General features: G+C 49.2%; 1 protein-coding gene across 1 annotated transcript in view; it reads right to left on the reverse strand.

Moving 5' to 3' along the window:
* Positions 1-20,283, reverse strand: part of COL6A1 (collagen type VI alpha 1 chain) — a 115,306-nt gene that overhangs the window by 31,545 nt on the left and 63,478 nt on the right. The window contains exons 21-26 of the mRNA XM_069616051.1: positions 13,813-13,875; positions 8,420-8,482; positions 7,254-7,316; positions 4,812-4,862; positions 4,659-4,694; positions 515-577 (exon numbers count right to left, since the gene is read on the reverse strand). Coding sequence (XP_069472152.1) covers positions 515-577; positions 4,659-4,694; positions 4,812-4,862; positions 7,254-7,316; positions 8,420-8,482; positions 13,813-13,875 — 339 coding nt within the window. The remainder of the gene's footprint in view (positions 1-514; positions 578-4,658; positions 4,695-4,811; positions 4,863-7,253; positions 7,317-8,419; positions 8,483-13,812; positions 13,876-20,283) is intronic.

Consider the following 20,283-nt stretch of genomic DNA (forward strand, 5'->3'; position numbering starts at 1 on the left):
TGTCAAAGGTACATGCGAGTGAATTCTGTGTGTTTTGGTTGGAGACATGGAGAGAGAAGCATATGTTTCCTCTGCCTGCCATGAAGAAATAGCACGCTTCTCTGTGTTTTCGGGCCCTTAGTTCATGACCCCAGAAGGATGACACCTCAATGTTCTTAGCACCTCCCCCCTTTGTGCACAGAACTGCATGAAGAGAGGATACCTGGCGTTCTGAAGAGGCAACCACTCACGTCAATATCCAACCAGTGCAACAACATTCACGTGTGTAGACTCAAGGTAACTTACTATCATCACAGAGTCGCAGAGTCCTGCTCAAGCATGAGAGCTCAGTGCATAGTAACACTGCCATGTCAGGCTCAGACATTTCCCTTGCATGCCTTGCGAGCGAGATCCAGGGCCCCTTACATTGATCACTTTTATAAAACCCGTTGAGATAATATGCTTCCAAATAACAGAAAACCCCCGAACACCACGAGCAAGTTAGAAATGGAGAGAACATGCTGCAGTTACTTACGTCATCCCCTGGCTCTCCGGGCTCTCCTTCATCTCCTTTGGGGCCGGGGTAACCTTTAGGACCCTAAAGAAAATGGGACAAATGCAACCGTTAAAAATAAGAATCTGTGAGGCAAGCCTCAGAAACATGACCTGTCATATAAGCGGGCACCTTATCACTCCCCAGCCAGCTGTTAAGATTCCTCCCCCTGGCTATTGTGACCTGCTTCATAGTGGTTAGGACGCCCATTACCAGCGTTTAGTAACTAGTGCCTATTACTTCAATAGCTGCTATTCCTCGTGTCCCTCTCTAGATGTGGTCATGTCTCTCCCTTGCTGGTGCGCTATTCCTCCTGCCCCTCTCTAGATGTGGTCATGTCTCTCCCTTGCTGGTGCGCTATTCCTCGTGTCCCTCTCTAGATGTGGCCATGTCTCTCCCTTGCTGGTGTGCTATTCCTCGTGCCCCTCTCTAGATGTGGTCATGTCTCTCCCTTGCTGGTGCGCTATTCCTCGTGCCCCTCTCTAGATGTGGTCATGTCTCTCCCATGCTGGTGTGCTATTCCTCGTGCCCCTCTCTAGATGTGGTCATGTCTCTCCCTTGCTGGTGCGCTATTCCTCGTGCCCCTCTCTAGATGTGGTCATGTCTCTCCCTTGCTGGTGCGCTATTCCTCGTGTCCCTCTCTAGATGTGGTCATGTCTCCCCCTTGCTGGTGTGCTATTCCTCGTGTCCCTCTCTAGATGTGGCCATGTCTCTCCCTTGCTGGTGTGCTATTCCTCGTGCCCCTCTCTAGATGTGGTCATGTCTCTCCCTTGCTGGTGCGCTATTCCTCGTGTCCCTCTCTAGATGTGGTCATGTCTCTCCCTTGCTGGTGCGCTATTCCTCGTGTCCCTCTCTAGATGTGGTCATGTCTCTCCCTTGCTGGTGCGCTATTCCTCGTGTCCCTCTCTAGATGTGGTCATGTCTCCCCCTTGCTGGTGCGCTATTCCTCGCGCCCCTCTCTAGATGTGGCCATGTCTCTCCCTTGCTGGTGCGCTATTCCTCGCGCCCCTCTCTAGATGTGGTCATGTCTCTCCCTTGCTGGTGCGCTATTCCTCGTGCCCCTCTCTAGATGTGGTCATGTCTCTCCCTTGCTGGTGCGCTATTCCTCGTGCCCCTCTCTAGATGTGGTCATGTCTCTCCCTTGCTGGTGCGCTATTCCTCGTGTCCCTCTCTAGATGTGGTCATGTCTCCCCCTTGCTGGTGTGCTATTCCTCGTGTCCCTCTCTAGATGTGGCCATGTCTCTCCCTTGCTGGTGTGCTATTCCTCGTGCCCCTCTCTAGATGTGGTCATGTCTCTCCCTTGCTGGTGCGCTATTCCTCGTGCCCCTCTCTAGATGTGGTCATGTCTCTCCCTTGCTGGTGCGCTATTCCTCGTGCCCCTCTCTAGATGTGGTCATGTCTCTCCCTTGCTGGTGCGCTATTCCTCGTGTCCCTCTCTAGATGTGGCCATGTCTCTCCCTTGCTGGTGTGCTATTCCTCGTGCCCCTCTCTAGATGTGGTCATGTCTCTCCCATGCTGGTGCGCTATTCCTCGTGCCCCTCTCTAGATGTGGTCATGTCTCTCCCTTGCTGGTGCGCTATTCCTCGTGTCCCTCTCTAGATGTGGTCATGTCTCTCCCTTGCTGGTGCGCTATTCCTCGTGTCCCTCTCTAGATGTGGTCATGTCTCTCCCTTGCTGGTGCGCTATTCCTCGTGTCCCTCTCTAGATGTGGTCATGTCTCCCCCTTGCTGGTGCGCTATTCCTCGCGCCCCTCTCTAGATGTGGCCATGTCTCCCCCTTGCTGGTGCGCTATTCCTCGTGCCCCTCTCTAGATGTGGTCATGTCTCTCCCTTGCTGGTGCGCTATTCCTCGTGCCCCTCTCTAGATGTGGTCATGTCTCTCCCTTACTGGTGCGCTATTCCTCGTGCCCCTCTCTAGATGTGGTCATGTCTCTCCCTTGCTGGTGCGCTATTCCTCGTGTCCCTCTCTAGATGTGGTCATGTCTCCCCCTTGCTGGTGTGCTATTCCTCGTGTCCCTCTCTAGATGTGGCCATGTCTCTCCCTTGCTGGTGTGCTATTCCTCGTGCCCCTCTCTAGATGTGGTCATGTCTCTCCCTTGCTGGTGCGCTATTCCTCGTGCCCCTCTCTAGATGTGGTCATGTCTCTCCCTTGCTGGTGCGCTATTCCTCGTGCCCCTCTCTAGATGTGGTCATGTCTCTCCCTTGCTGGTGTGCTATTCCTCGTGTCCCTCTCTAGATGTGGCCATGTCTCTCCCTTGCTGGTGTGCTATTCCTCGTGCCCCTCTCTAGATGTGGTCATGTCTCTCCCTTGCTGGTGCGCTATTCCTCGTGCCCCACTCTAGATGTGGTCATGTCTCTCCCTTGCTGGTGCGCTATTCCTCGTGCCCCTCTCTAGATGTGGTCATGTCTCTCCCATGCTGGTGCGCTATTCCTCGTGCCCCTCTCTAGATGTGGCCATGTCTCTCCCTTGCTGGTGTGCTATTCCTCGTGCCCCTCTCTAGATGTGGTCATGTCTCTCCCTTGCTGGTGCGCTATTCCTCCTGCCCCTCTCTAGATGTGGTCATGTCTCTCCCCTGCTGGTGCGCTATTCCTCCTGCCCCTCTCTAGATGTGGTCATGTCTCTCCCTTGCTGGTGCGCTATTCCTCGTGTCCCTCTCTAGATGTGGTCATGTCTCTCCCTTGCTGGTGCGCTATTCCTCGTGCCCCTCTCTAGATGTGGTCATGTCTCTCCCTTGCTGGTGTGCTATTCCTCGTGCCCCTCTCTAGATGTGGTCATGTCTCTCCCATGCTGGTGTGCTATTCCTCGTGCCCCTCTCTAGATGTGGTCATGTCTCTCCCATGCTGGTGTGCTATTCCTCGTGTCCCTCTCTAGATGTGGTCATGTCTCTCCCTTGCTGGTGCGCTATTCCTCGTGTCCCTCTCTAGATGTGGTCATGTCTCTCCCCTGCTGGTGCGCTATTCCTCGTGCCCCTCTCTAGATGTGGTCATGTCTCTCCCTTGCTGGTGCGCTATTCCTCGTGTCCCTCTCTAGATGTGGTCATGTCTCTCCCCTTGCTGGTGCGCTATTCCTCGTGTCCCTCTCTAGATGTGGTCATGTCTCTCTCTTGCTGGTGCGCTATTCCTCGTGCCCCTCTCTAGATGTGGTCATGTCTCTCCCATGCTGGTGCGCTATTCCTCGTGTCCCTCTCTAGATGTGGTCATGTCTCTCCCTTGCTGGTGTGCCATTCCTCATGTCCCTCTCTAGTTGTGGTCATGTCTCTCCCTTGCTGGTGCAACTTTGCTCCCAAGCTAATGTGATTTCCCTCCATAGCTTTTTCCCTCAGTGCCTGTAACAACCCCCCGCACCCTTGCTCCCCACGAGCTACAGTGATTTACCTCCCCAGCTGTTAATGTATTTGCTAGCAGGTCTTATTGTTCTACTCATAGTTTCTGGTGTAACTTTCCACACAAGTAAATGTGACTCTCTAACTATTGAGGCTTTTCTCCCTAGCATTTGTTAATTCATCCCATATTCTTATTTGTCTCTCTAGTTGTGGGCTTTTCAAGCCTTAGCAGAGATTGTGTTAGTTCATTCTGTAGATGGCATCACTGTCCTCAGCTTTGTGATACACCTGCCAATCTTGTGACACTGCCCTGATTGGCTGCTGGGAAATCACTTTTCTTTTATTGGGACTTTCCTCCATATTTTCTGTGGTTTCTCTCCACAGCTGTTGCTACACTCCTCTATAGCTGTTGTCACTTCCCACGCTGGCAAATGTAGTGTTAAGTCGCTGTCATCTCTAGGTGTTGATGTTTCCTGCATCATATGATGTTACTTCTGTCTCTGGTTGTTGCTTCTTCCTTGATTCGAAATGTTAATGTCTCTGCGTTGCTTCATCCCATCGTAGCTGTCATTATGTCCCTCCAGAGTTATTGTTAATTCCATGTCAGGGCTTTGTTACCTCCCCGTGCATGCTCTTTCTGTTGAATCTGCATCGTACCATTTGGAACCACAGGCTTCTTAATGAAAGTATTTTCTGGACGTACACTCCTGATCCTGTTTCTGATGAGGGGGTGTCCTCTTTACGCTCTTCTCAAGAAATGTTAACTTCTTTAGAATCTTAAACGTCAAAGAGAAATATACTTACTTTGGGGCCAGCATCGCCTCTGGTTCCTGGATATCCCTGGGAGATGAGAAGAGCAACAACAGAGGGTCCAGTTAACATTGTTGAGATATCAAAAACATCTGTGTGATTCCTTTTAATTCATAGATAAAAGCATGTTTGCAGATGAAAACTCACTTGAAATCCTGGAAATCCCTCAGTACCATTTCCAGCAGAACCATCTTCACCCTAGAAGGAAACAAGAATATATGTATAGAGCACAATCAAAACCAATCAGCACCAAAAAAACTATCAAATAGCATTAACCAACCAGAACCCACCAAAGCCCTTTTTAACAGAATCCAATCTGCACCGACAACCAACTAACTGAACAGCCATCAGGCCAGTTCACACAAACAAGTCACTGCAATCACTGAACACACTCAACAACCAGCTAACATGTTCTGACAAAGTAATAAGACAACCAACAATCAGTCAACCAACAAACCCACCAGCAGCAAAAAACAAACCAGCCAACCAACCAACTATCTATCAGAATATGCTAATAATATAAATAGTCAACTCTTTAACTAAACTGCCATCAAATTAACCAGCAAGCAAAACCAAGCAGCCCACGAGACCACCACCAATAACAGACAAGTAAATAACCAAACAACTAGCCTGTCACCAAAACAGTGCCATTCGTACATATTTATAAGGTCTATATGCCAAAAACCAGAACTCTTCCTACATACTAACTAATGCAACCTATCAACAACATATACCACTCACTGATGTGGTAAACTCCACCATACACATAATAGAAATCAACCATCTACTTGAAAACCATCACTCCAAATACACTTGCCTAGCTGTCACATCTTAACCAAACGGACACCAATCCACTCACACAAATGGCAATGTATTTACTAGAAAATGGTTAGCTGTCTAACAATTCCCCCATTTAACAACTGAGCACTTACGCAAGCATGGATCTACTTAACAAACTAAAATATTGTTCATTCAGCTAACCTGCCTAGCTTACTTAAAACTAATGATAGTAAATTGTATTCACCAACCACATCTCCACCTAGCAACTCATTCCGTTCACTCACCAAATCACCCAAACAGTATACCTACCAAACAGTCAATGTGTAGACACCAAACATTAGGCGGCCAACACATTCAATGTGCCAACTATCTAACCATTAAATTCACCAGTCACATAAACGCCACCCATCCTGACGAACAAAGCCTTATACAAACTCATGACAAACTCAGGCTGCTTAGACAAATTGATCAAGTTTAAGCCTATCTTCAACACAGTTGGTCAGTCAGTTTCCAATGCATGCATTTAGAATGCTGAACTACCCCATCAGCATACACATGTGTGCAGGCACATATCCTGAAAGGGGCTAAACACGGGTGCATTGGCAACATGACGTGACCCCTGTGTGATCGGCTGCCCTGATTCTTTCCAGAAGATCACGCTGTCATTGATTAGAAGCAGTGACAGTCATGAGGCTGCATTGGAAGGGCAGAGGAATCCAGATCACCCTTTTGATGAGTCCATGGGAAGCTGATAAAGGTAGTGAATGATGTAGGAGGGAAGCACATGGTGGGATGACCATGAAAGTGTTAGTCAATGTGGGCACAGATGGGCCTAGTCTACACATTCCGAGGATCTACGATCAATTCTGCGTTTGAGAATAATGCCAACAATGCCACCATTTGACGGTGTCATCCAATGGGGAAAAGAAAAAATGTGGTGGCTTAATATGTTACATAATATAGTTTTCATTCACACCGATTCTTTTTTCTCTTCTTGGGCAGGTTAGACAAAAAGACCAATATGCATGTGAATCAAATCTTGCAACAGAGATATCGCTCCATTCTCTTGGTTGCCAATAGGAATAGGGAGGGAGTACTCCCTTCCGGGGACAATTGGTACCATTGCTGTCTCGTAGATGGCAGAGGGAAGCTTTGCACTCTCCCCATTGTGTGTTTTGGAACTTACATAGACTGCAAAACCAGAAGCTCTTTTATACACTTGAGAGTTTTTTTTATATCTCTGTTTCTTTTTGTATACATTTGGTCATGTATTAAAGGGGAACTGTTATATCTGTTTATTTAATTCTCTGTTGTGCTGTACTTAATATTCTCATGGATGTAATCCACATGTTGGTTCAAATAATAGGGTTCATGAAATGATAATCTATAGCTGGACCGTGCAGAAACAAACTGTACTATGCTTGACATGCATAATTTCACCATCGTTATGTGCCACTAGGTTGTCTATAGGGTGTATTCTATTACGTGTTCATGGTCTTGAATTGTTTGCTGAATGGCATACATCAGTGTTCGTACTTGGAACCAAAAAGGGGATGCAGTGGGTTAAATAGTGTTGGGTTTGTTGTTAATTCTGGTCGCATGGGTCCCTTTTTTTTCGATCATAGCACATGCCCCTCCATAGCTGAGCATCCATGGTTTGGGTGTGTTACACTGCAAGCTTCAAGAGCAAACTCTGGCCTCCTCATATAAAGCACGATGGCCTGTTTCCACTGTCAGGCATGGCCCAGTTTCTTAGTACACGGGTCACAGCATGAATAGGGCAGGACTTTAGGCCGTAGCTTCACTCACCCTTTCTCCCATCAGGCCATTGTCTCCCGGGAGCCCCTTGGGGCCTCGGGGTCCTTTGGAGCCCTGCAATAGAAGTAAAACACCATTATCATTCCCTCTGCTTGGAGATCCACTAGCCTGGAAACACACTGCTCTTCTTAATCATGGCATGCATTGCTTGGGTTTCTCTTTCGAACAAACGTGGAGGGGTTAAGACTGAAGACACCATTGCTCTTTGAAACCTTCCTACTGTAATTTGTAAACAATGTTTAGATGCTTTTGGCGCAATGAGTATTCCCTATCGGGGGACTACTCAGCACACACTCACTGTCAGTCAGACGCAGAGTTCCCATGTGCCCCTAGTACTCTCAGATGCATCTTGGCAGGTATGGCCATCAAAAGCAGGATCCTTGTGGGAGAGACCTCGTGGGAAATAAGCTTGAATGGAAGGATACAAGCGATCTGTCCATCAGTGCTTAACTGTTCCTAGAGTTTGGTCTGTGGTAAAGACATCTTGTGGGAGGGCTCCTGGTGAATTTTCACAGCGGGGAATACAAAGTGAGTCCCTGCCAAGGAAGCAAGGCCAGTCCTTGCTTGCTCATTTCAGACCTATGGAGAGCTCTATAAGATCCCTGTACGTAATCAGCAGGATATCAAGCTGGGATCTCTGAAATTACCATTTGACCACAAAATAAATAATTAGTTGGACATAGATCCTTGACCACCTGAGGCCGGACATGAACAACTAGCTGACGACACCCATTCCACAGACCGCAACCTGAGAAAATACCCATTGGCCAATGGCATTGCTGTGCGCTCTGCATTTCATTGATCAGCGTCTCATTGGTTGGTTTGCCAGTGGCCATGCTAGAAAGGGAGATTAGGATGAAGGCCCAGGCAGGATGGGGGAATAGGGTGCTGGAAAAAGTAGCATTCATCCCTTTCTTAGCTTTGAGAGGCATCTTTTGGAAAGGATGCAGGAAGGTTGCTCTGCGCAGGTGGCAGGTCCGTCCTAGAGATGCGGCAACATGCAGCTCTTGCAGTGGGATTGTGATATGTGTTCCCTTACACAGCTCAGTCCACTGACAGGATGTCCTTTGCATGCACCAATGAAGAATGTATGGGTGGAGAGATGGAAAGGGACTTACATTGCGCCACGTATCCACCAAGGGCGCAGCAAAACTCACCTCAGGCCCAGCAGGTCCTTCGTCGCCTCTGTATCCCTTTGGTCCAGGTGGCCCAAGCTCGCCCTAGGAAAGAGAATTACATATGTCAGATGATCGCACTACCCGTCATACATGAGTAGTCTGAGGTCAATCAGCCTTGGCTACACCCTGCAAGCGCAGGACTTGGTGCGTTCCGCCTGCCTGGACAGAAATGTATTGTAAGTATGTATGGGGGTATTGTATTAACTCTTTAGTGCGCCTTTCCCCCCCTTACACACACACACATCAATGATCTTGCAGAAAAAGGAAACAATATATAAAGATCATCTTGCATTCAGACACCTGGTGAGCTCACTAGTGGCAAGCGGTCAGACCTCTGGGATAGATTATTCCACTTTTAAGGATCTTGCAGCCTGGACATGAGGTAGGGACACACACCCACAATCTACCACCCACAGAAAGACACAACAGAACCGAAACACATCTCAAAACATCTCAATTTTCCATTTTCCATCTCCATTGCTCCCAATCAATGTCACTATTTGTTAATGATATGATATGATATCTCTCTCTCTCTCTCTCTCTCTCTCTCTCTCTCTCTCTCTCTCCACTTCTGATGTTGTCTCTCCCCCATCACTTGCTTGCTCCTGTTCTACACCTCTACATGTCTCCCTCTCTCCATTTATCCAATCCCCAGCCTTTTCTTCTTTTCCTCGTCTCAGTCCAGCCTCTCGGCCTTGCTCCTATCCACTTCTTCGCTACAGCCTCGCTTGGATCATAAAGCCATTTGGCAGCGTTCATACTGTGGTCTGTGGCTACATCTGTGAACCTTCAGTAGACTATTGCCAGGGCCAGGAACATTGTTAAGTCTTCCAGGTTCACTTATTTCTCAGTTGTACGGGGCCCACGCGGAAGAATACATCAGATGGGGAGAATGTCCTGGCAGCAAGGAGAGAAGTAACGTCTAGTGAGGCTTGGGACGAAGGGAGTGAGTCATCAAGACAGAGGGAGTGGAGGGTCTGAATCTGTTCACATGGTGTCCACCACAGTCCCATAATCCATGAGGCCAGCCACTAGGGAGACCCTTTAAGTCTGTGTAGAGTGACCGGTAATGAACCTCAGGGCCCTGCTTGGGGGCGAAAGTCTAATTCTCCTCATTATTGGTACAAACCAACAGCACGTGCCAGCAATGTCTGCCCAAGAGGAACGCCCCCACCCTAGACCTTCGCCTGCATAATGAGCAACAAAACATCACAGGTGCTTTAATGCAAGATTAAGGTGCCTGCAATGTCACCAACAATATTATACCAACCACAGGAGCGTGTCTAGGCTAAAAGGGAAATATTCGCACGAAAAAAGAAACAAAAAACCCTGGCATATATCAGGAAGAAGCTGCGTGTCTGGGCATGTTCTCGGACCACTCTCTTGTGACAGGGATTCCCGCCAAAGGGAGGGTCTGCTGCTCCTCAGCATGCGTGCGCTCCCGCCGCTGGGTTTGTAGGAGCTCCCTTCCCAGTCATGCATCAGCCAGCAGCACCCGTAGTGGTGGGAGGAACCAGGTGTCCCTGAGCAGCCGCCTGAGGAGACATCTACACACCTGCTGCTCTACCGGCTTGAAGCCTGGGCCATGCTGCGGCAAGCGCTGCTGAGGGCGCTGCTGGGTATGTCTACCGCAGTCCTTCGAGGCAGGCTTCTGTGGACGGCGATTCTTGGCATTTGACAGGCCTTCCCTCGCTTTATCTGCCCTGTTGCCACTCGGCACTGCCACCCATACCCGGCTTCGCATCATACGCCCACCTTTGTGCATATTTGATTGGCTCAGCACTCTCAGCGTCATCTGCTATTTTCCTGGCCCCACAATGCATTGCCTTTGTTTGGATCTGATGTGAGTTCTCCACGGATTATCTCACCGATTTACGCCGCACGAAAGTGATCTCCCCGCGATAAAGGGACTCGACGCATCTCTGCCTCACATGGCGCCACTGATTCTAGTTTAGGGTCGGACTGGGGCAGACAATGCTCACGGGGAAACTGCAGCACGTGCATTACCCTACTTCCACCAGAAAAGGCCTGACCATACCTCCCCGGCACTCAAAGCCTTACACTGACTTCAGATAAAGGAACTGCCGTCTTTCGAACCTCTGCCTTTGGCACAAAGCGCGTCATGCATGTACCGCAGAATACTACCTCGTGAACCTCTTCATGTACTCGCAGTTCGCTGCTCAATCCAATTTTGAATTGTCTGCAAGGCAGCATGTACCGATGAGCGAAACACCCTTAAAAAAGCATGCAGTGTTCACACGTACATACACTGCACTCGCACACACAGACATGCATGGAATGTAATGAAATGCCCACACAAATACAGGCAATTGTACATACAAACACACCAACATACACAGACTGCAGATAGGCACAATCACACAAACTCATGTACACACGCACACATACACACCAATGCACATGTACAAACTTGTGGGCATAATTTGACATTAGAATATCTCCCACAACCTCGGGACAAGGCTTTTGTCCTGCTGTGTCCTGTCATGTTCAGGAACCGAGCACAAACGGAATGCAGTCCACCTGCACGGCCTCTGCTCAGCAGTTCCTGATGCTGTTGCCAGGGGTGTTGCTAAGTCTGGAAAAGATCCGGGGCTACGCTAATGTCGGAACTGTAAGGACTAGGGGCTAGGCAGCCTTTTGGTTGTAGCCCCTGAGATTCTATCCGGGGCTACAACCAAAAGACCCGGGGCTATAGCCCCCCAAGACTCCCCTAGCAACGCCTCTGGCTGTTGCTGTTCCACATTCCACCTGCACTGCCACTGCTCAGCAGTTCCTGATCCTATTGCTGTTCCTCATTCCACTTGCACCCCCTCTGCTCAGCAGTTCCTGATCCTATTGCTGTTCCTCATTCCACTTGCACCCCCTCTGCTCAGCAGTTCCTGATCCTATTGCTGTTCCTCATTCCACTTGCACCGCCACTGCTCAGCAGTTCCTGATGCTGTTGCTGTTCCTCATTCCACTTGCACCGCCACTGCTCAGCAGTTCCTGATGCTGTTGCTGTTCCACATTCCACCTGCACTGCTTCTGCTCAGCAGATCCTGAAGTTGCTGCTGTTCCACATTCCACCTGCACTGCCTCTGCTCAGCAGTTCCTGACGCTGTCGCTGTTCCACATTCCACCAGCACTGATTTTGCTCAGCAGTCTCTGAGGCTGCTGCTTTTCACATTCCACCTGCACTGCTTCTGCTCAGCAGACCCTGAAGCTGCTGCTCTTCTCATTCCACCTGCACTGCTTCTGCCCAGTAGATCCTGGAGCTGTTGCTCTTCCACATTCCACCTGCGCTGCTTCTTCTCAGCAGTTCCCGATGCTGTTGCTGTCCCACATTCCACCTGCTCTGCTTATGCTCAGGAGACCCTGAAGCTGCTGCTGTTCCACATTCCACCTGCACTGCCTCTGCCCAGCAGACCCTGAAGCTGCTGCTGTTCCACATTCCACCTGCACTGCTTCGTCTCAGCAGTTCCTGAAGCTGTTGCTGTTCCACATTCCACCTGCACTGCTTCGTCTCAGCAGTTCCTGATGCTGTTGCTGTCCCACATTCCACCTGCTCTGCCTCTGCTCAGCAGATCTTGGAGCTGCTGCTGTTCCACATTATCTGTGTCTCAGAAGCTTTTTGAAGCTCATGTGGGCAGCAGATGAATCTGATCAGATCCAGAGATACCTTTGCCTTCCTGACTTGCACTAGAACTGGGATGTGTTCGAGGTGGGTGAGGAACTTACATCTTCAAAGACAAGGCGTACCTATGGGTATATTAGATACGTAGTACAGGTATTCAGACCTGTGTTTCAGTCTGTAAGAAGCAGAGGACAGAGTCTCATCTTCGCAGAATGGAGACCTGTGCTGGGATATGTTAGGGGATGGGAGGTAAAGCCCTCTTTCTCAAGTCTCGGCTGAGGCTGTTTACATGCCCATCAGGGCGGCGAAGGCTCCGGAATCACCAGGCCTTACCCTTACAGCTGACGCCCCCTCAGTGGGCACACTGTCTGCCTCATGCATCACCCCTTGCTCACGAAGTCGCCTACTCACCTGGTGACATCAGCTGCCAAAGCAACCAAGTCCCCCTCCTTTCCAGTGGAAATGGGATCTGCCATCAGACACTGCTCTTGCTCTCCCCTCCTCAGCCCCTGCAGGAATATAGACCGCCAAAACCACGAGGCCTCTGCAGTTTCCTTCCAGCATCTCTAGGTACGCAGGCCCCCCAAAAGTAAGCACTGAACCCCCTCACAGGATGTGTGTTTTGCCTGGGCCCCAGACAACATCTGATAAGTGTTTACGTGCTGTGCTCAGGGTGATTTGCGCCCCATATGCATGTTACACATCTGCCTTATCAAGCAGGCCCATTGGATATCCACAATGCACACATGGTGGTGTGGCTGCGACAGGGAGCGTGAGCCCCTGCTTCAGGCCAGCTGGACCTGGGGAAGCAGTTATTTATGAAACCACAGCATTTTTGCCGCAATATTTTGTATTCATGGCCATTTTTGCCGCGATTTTAAGACATGGAACCCTAAAAACATAGACACAACAGAAACCGAGCAAATGAACCAGGTGTCTGCGCAGCGCCTGTGATCAACGCCGGTCTTTGTTGCATTATCTCTTCCATGGAAGATAACTCCGGAACATTATTGCCTAATTTCACAAAGTAAACATAACTCATAGCTAATTAGACTCTTCTGCCAAGTAGGAGAAAGGGAGCTTGCTGCTCCCGTCTACTTCACATGTAGGAAACGTGTATGGGTGACTCTCTCTGGGTACCCCCTTCACATTTATAACAATGCAAGGCGCCATGCCCACGGGCCTCTTGCCCGGTACTCACATTCCCAGGTCGTGCAGCATGATGGAAGGGCGCTATGCACGAGGCCAGCTCTTATGCTACTCGCATCGTCGCACCATATCGAGAAACATTCTGTGACTCAATGCATGTGGGGTTGTGTCATGGTACTCACACGCTCTTCATGTCTGAGGCATCATCTCTGAGTTGCAAGCTCATGCCGCATCTAGGTCCATTGGGCAATGCTGCGCATGGGGGTTTCCCAGTGTGTTGCCATGTGACGCATCGAACCACCCTGGGATAACAAGGCTTAAGTGTTCCATCACTCGCTTACATTCCCATGACACGTGCAGAACCATCATGCAACAGCTGAGGGAAGCAGATGACTTGCACACGGCAATCTGGTAAGCCACAGACCCTCACTCTCTGGACAGAGCATGCGCAGCCCCTGGCTAACCAATAGGGTCACGCACATAGGATCCGAATGAACAGAAAACATTTCAAGCTCAAAGGCACAAGATATGGCTACTGCACTTAGAAACAAAACACTGCTCAAGGTGCTGCACATCTTGTGCTGCTTACTGCATCTCCGGAAGCTCCAACTGGCCCATCTCGTCCTTGGTCTCCAGGCAACCCAGCTTCACCCTGCGAACGAAAGTGAAAGGATTCAGTAAAACACATCACAGAGGAACACTGTTTTTCTTCTCCAACTGCAGCAAATTCTTTCAACATCTGAAGAAAACGCATCTCTTTTGGGGTGATTCCTGGAATTAAGTGTATGTAAATATTGTGTATGCACTGTGTAGTTCAGTCTGATGTGGTTTGTCTCATAATGGACGAATATTGTTCAGTGTGGCATGGACTCACGGTCCTGATGCCATCCGTGCTTCAAATGAAACCCTTTCTTTACATGGCTCCCTATTTTACTAGTATCTGACAGATTCTAGGACTGTGAACTAGGTAGGGTTGCCAATTTCAAGTGTACAATTGAGTACAATCAGCAACGTACATTTAGGGCTCCATAAAGAGTAAACTACAGGTCAGACTCCCAAACAGCGTAAACAGGTCAGACTCCCAAACAGCGTAATCAGGTCAGACTCCCAAACAGCGTTAACGAGGTCAGACTCCCAAACAGCGTAATCAGGTCAGACTCCCAAACAGCGTTAACGAGGTCAGACTCTCAAACAGTGTAAACAGGTCAGACTCCCAAACAGCTTAAACTAGGTCAGACTCCCAAACAGCGTAATCAGGTCAGACTCACAAACAGCGTTAACGAGGTCAGACTCCCAAACTGCTTAAACTAGGTCAGACTCCCAAACAGCGTAAATATAAGTAGGGTTTCATATAAAGGCTATGGAATTCTATTGCAGTTAAACTTGCCAAACGAATTAAATAAAAGAGGGTCGACTGGGGAGACATACATGTATGTCGCCCCTGTGCTAAGAAAGAAAAAAGAATACAAATGCTTGGCAGCACACATGAGGGGGGATGGGAATGAAGCATACCACTGTGAAAGTAGTGTCACCAGAGAATGGCAATGATCCGACACAGGAAGAGCTCTTGTATCCCTTTTTCAGAGACTCACAGGTGTGGTATCATCTCTAGTCTGGGACCGCAAGCATTATATTAAGTACTGTCCATGTGACGATTCACTTCTTATTGCGCTGCTTCTCTAATCAGAATTGATCTGCAAACAGCCACCTCTTCCAAGCTCCTATGCCGGACCAAGATGCTTCCAGCTACATGTAGACATGCTCGTCTTTCTGCGAGGCTTCAGTTCTCATAGAGCGTTATCTTCAAGACTCAAAACAGACATCTGGTAATTTCTCTCAAGACAAACCGGGAGGATAGCTCAGGGGCAGCGTGTTTGTCTTGCAAAGAAGGCAATGCAGAGCAACACAGCTTCGAATCCCAGTACAGTACTGACAGACTATTGCGCAACAGGCCTGGGGCTTTAGAGTCCAAAGACCATGTACTCCCCTGAAGAAGAGTGGGGCATGCAGGCACTGATTTAGAAAGCATCCTGTCTAAGTCCCTGAAGAATGATCAGAAGCATTCAGCAACTGCTTTAGAGAACCTCCTTATTTAGAGAGCCTCCCGCCTTCAGACCCGAAGACAGATCCAGAAGTCCACCAAATAAGGCAAGGCCACAGATAAAGGTTCCTGCCCTGCCCCCTACCCTCAAGAAGATGAGCTGCATTCAATAAATCATACAGGGCCGTAAAGTGAATGTACTGCCCTGGTCAAACAATACATCAAGCCTTGAAGGGTCGTATGTGCCACTTTCTGCCTTCAAGAAGACTGATGGGCATCTCCTTAAAGGGATACAGGGGGGGTGCTGCAGCGCATTCCCCAAAATATAATGGGCAGCATGGATACATTAACCACTCTCAACATCTTACCCTATGGCCATTCGCACCTCCTCCCCCAGGAGTTTCATTTTACAAAGCTTCAGCACTGATAGGTAACACGTTACCACCTGAAGTCAGGAAGGAAGAGGAACTCTGTAACATTTCAGCAACGACAGCAAGGTTTTAACCCCTGACACCCCCATCAAGGGCATGGAACATCTTCATGGAATGATGAGCCAGAGAGAGAACTATTGGGCTTGTATCGCCACGTTGAAGCGCGGGGAACCCAAATAAAATAGGCATATTCAGCAGCCAATGCCCGTGTATGTGGAACACACTTGACTGCACCAGATGAGTCGCGTGGAATGTGGACATGGTAATACACCTGTGAGCACACACTGTGCAGGCTTGCCATGGACGGCAGAGAGCAGGACCCGCGTCAAGGTTCTGGGGTGTCTTGCCTGGACCAGAGGCCTTTCAGCACCAAACCCAGTGTATCCACAGAGAAGCAGCATGAAAGGAACTACCTCTGCTTTGGGGGAACACTGAGGCAACCGAGACTCAATTAGTCAGTGCCGCATAACACATCTGGCTACAGCTGCAGCACTACTGCTCGCGTGAGTACCACTCGGAGAAATAAAGACACAAGGAAGGAAATAAAATGGGGTTTCAAGGAGTATGTGGGCTTCTAAACCACTAAACTCATTACAACGGTAGTGGTGCGAGAAACAAGTGACAGTAATTCCGTTACTGCCACTTTTCCTGCACCGCCAAAATACATGTTTGGCAGAATTACCACCGGTGGGATTACCGAGTTGAAATTCTACAGATTTTTGGAGGAAAAGTATAGGATTGTAATTCCGCTGGTGGCAATTCTGCCAAAAGACCCGTAAATGGGGATTAACACCGCTTTACCAGCATTTGACCAAGTGGTGGTTATGGTAATTCCGTTTGGTGGTATTCTGGTGGATTTACTGCCAGGATACCACCAAATGCATAATGTGGCCCTAAGAGCTGTTTGCCTACAGCAGAAGGCCGGGACAGGTGCCTAATTTGTATAATGCATGCCCTGTCTAATGTCTCACCCAAATAGTGTATTGAATGCAACCTCGTCTCCAAGGGGTTGTTATGCTATTTCCAGCATCACGTTAAAGCCTATTGACTTGCTCTTCACTCGGAAGATGCCATACTATGTCCTCAATGCTGCATTCAGCCCAGGGTTCAAGACTGCACTTCCTGGGTATATATTCCTCAGCATTATGCATTATGTAATTCCATGTGTTCTGTGCCGTTATCCTTCGGGCTACCTTTCCATCCAACCGAGTGGTAAAATACAGGCAGGGTTTCTTACCAACCCACAAATGCGGAAATCGCCTCCACTGAAAATATTCCCAAAAAGCTGTTGTATTTTACTATTAACACCTATTCTTCTTTAACCTATATACATAAGGCTCATCACAAGTTTCCCAGTATCCCGCCGGTAATTCCGATGGGATGCCGGGAAACTGATCCTACCATCTCCACCATCTGATATCCCAGTGTTGCCGGGATATTACGGGCGGCAAAGATGCCAGTAAGTTCCCGTTTCATGGACTCCCACCGGACTCCATGGGATAGGTTTGCCAGAGTTTCCAGTACCAGTAGTACTGGTGCCAGGTATTCCGGCAATTATTTTCCGATAGGGGTCAGATCTACCAGCAGGTCAGGCCACCCAGTAGATCTGTGGAGCTCCCCCTCCCCCCCGCTGCCCCCAGACAAACTTGTCTTTGCCTGGTCCAGAAAAAATGCTGGTGCGGGAATTATCAGCAGTGGTAGGAGTGCACCGAGAAAAGTAGTGGAACTGTGATCTCGGCAGGGGCGAGAGTAGGCGGAAGCATAGTGCAACATGTGACAAGGTGTTGCAGCCGAAGTATTGCAATAGTGTATCTGACTAGTAACTAAGGCTCCTATTACAACTTTACACTGGCACAGGGACGTGACTGGACAAATACTCCGTATATAAGGGTGAATATGGTCGTAAAAAGTAGAGGAATGGAAAAAAGAAGACAATAAAAGTAGTGGAACACCGCTCAGACCGTTCCCGCTCACTTACAGCGACATCTTTTCCCATGTCCTCAATGCTGTTCTTTGCACCTTGTTAGCACCGGCTCTTCTGCGGCTTATTTTCAGACATTTGTTGTTCCATGTTCTCAGCACCATGTTAACACTCACTCTCCTACAGCATGCATTCCATGCTGATGCTGTTCCCAGTGCTGTTCTCTCCCCCTTGCTAACACCTGCGCGCATGCAGATGCAGTTCTGTGCCAGCTGTGCTGTTCTCTCTACTCTGGTGAAGAGTGCCCTCCTATGCTGCAAATGGCTGCAGGTGACATTCCGTGTCCACTTCGATGTTCTCAGCACCACGTTAACAAGTGTATTTCTGCGTCATACCCTTACATTCTTATAGAAGTGATTCCATGTTCCCTGGGTAACTATCAGCACTTGGGAAAAGCCTGCACGCTCATATATGCAAAGCCATGTTGTCCAGACTTTCTCTAGCCTACGAGCTAGGGCTGTACCCCTATCTGCCAACTGTCTGTACAAACGCTGTGATACCCTCGGGTCTGGGTGTTACACAAATGCAATAAATAAATAAATAAATAAATAAATAAACAAGCGCGTGGACAATCCTGCATAGAAAAGCTGGAAGTCCTATGCGTGAAGAGAAACAACTGCACCTTGCACTCAAATGACCCAGTAATAAGCTGAGGCTTTGTTCTCCATCTGCACCTGCAAAGCAGCCCGCTGAGCTCCGTGCCCTTATACTTGGATTCATGGGCGGAGCTGCACTTTTTACAGCTGGGTGGGCACGTTTTTCCAAGAGTTAACCTGAAAGGTTGGTGGCTCTTGCTGCTATTTCCAAATGTAACTAAAAAAGGCATCGAAATCCAGTGACTTCATTTCCTGCAAGCCTGGTGGTGCCCAGGACCTACTGAGTGTTGATGTTGGCCCTTGGCTTCTCTTGGCTGCCACAATGCGGGCGATGCCGGTCGCTCATCCAGGTGCCAGGAGGGTGGAATTCAAAAAGGAGAACAAAGAGGGGCATTCTGGAACCAAGCACAGCACCCCCTCTGCTGCATCGCCTCACCCCACCCTCTACCCATGAGCCAACATCTTGCGGAAAGTTCACAGTGGAACCCGCCTGCATGGCTAATGGGGACAGTGACGTGCTTGGGGGAAATATGCAACTCAAAAGTACAACCTCATTAACTCCTGGAAAAAAGTGTGCAGTTCTTTTTACGATGCCTTAAAGTCTGGGGCCCGGGGTGGACTGGCCTCTAGGGAACCCGGGACATTTCCCGGTAGGCCTCTACACCATGGACCTCTTTTGTGTGGTAATCTATTTTATTTCCAGATGTTCTTATAGGAAAAGGGTTGGGCCTGCTGAAAATGTGGGCACTTTCAACATTATTTCCAGGGCCTCCTCTGGTTCCCGGTTCACCCGTGAGAAAGGGGCAGCGGCGTCTCTGCGTACGTTGCACTCTAGTAAGGGCGGGTAGCCCACCACACTGAAACCTGGATTGTTGTGAGGATCACGTAGCTATCCGTGGGATTAGTACTTGATATCACGGCGGGCATTCAGCTTCCCAGTGAATGCATGGCGTAAGGCACGTGACACATTCATGTGGAGTTTAATGTTGGGCTGAAGGTCCCAGGATCCAGTCTTGACCTCATCTATTGAGAACACGTGCTATAATGCCTGTAGTACATAGGTTGCTTGGAGACAAGTTCCTCCATCTTGGAAACCTCCTGGCCTACATTTTACGGCATGCTTTTCAGTCCTGGACACTCTATGGGCCTCATTACGAGTTTGGAGGTAGCCGTGGAGCTATTATCTCCATGGCTGCCTCCAAACCGGCTCCATTACCGGGTTCCTGCAATGGGGACTTACCGGGTCATTCCGACATAAGAGGACCCGGTAAATCCTCCTTGCAGGAACCATTCCCCATTCCCATTGAATGGGGAGGGAGGGAGGGAGGTAACAATGGGCACATTACAAGTGTCCCGTTGTTACCTCCCTCTTCCCCTCGCGGGACCCAGAAAAGAAGTCTGGTTTTACCAGACGTCTGATCCAGGTCCCGCAAAGGGAACCTCGTAATCAGCCCTGACGGAATGAAGGGGGCCGGTCCCGTACCGGCCCCCTTCATTCCATCAGCGCAAGGGTCATAATGAGGTCCTATATCTTCTTTGGAGGCAGGACCCCAGTACCTGCAGACCCTGAAGACCACAAGCAAGGAACTTGGCCACAGAGCACAGCATGGCCACCTCAGGGTGCAGTGGGCAGTGTGAGCAAGAGCTGAGCATGGGTGCTCGGCCTGGAAAAGACAGAGTGAGCACAATGCTGGCTGGACATGGATGAACTGTGAAATATGTCACTTATGACCAGGCATGGCGGTTTTTGTAATCCACCAAGATGGTCGGATCATAAGCAGCCAACCCGTCGCCAGGGTTGCTGCGATATGATCCGTGCCGGGTCTGTGTGTGCACATGGTATAACCAAAACAGGAGCAAATTGCCACAGCATTAACTCGGAGATAGGGATCATTTCAGGCAGTGGGCGGTGCCCAGAAAATAAGGGGGGGACTCTTTAAATATAAATGAGTTATACACAAAGAAGCATAAACAACATTTTACTGAAATGCAAAGCAGGACCAAGTCACCA

This window comes from Ambystoma mexicanum, chromosome 9, assembly GCF_040938575.1.
Source record: "Ambystoma mexicanum isolate Mex_15411 chromosome 9, UKY_AmexF1_1, whole genome shotgun sequence".
Taxonomy (NCBI): Eukaryota; Metazoa; Chordata; class Amphibia; order Caudata; family Ambystomatidae; genus Ambystoma; species Ambystoma mexicanum.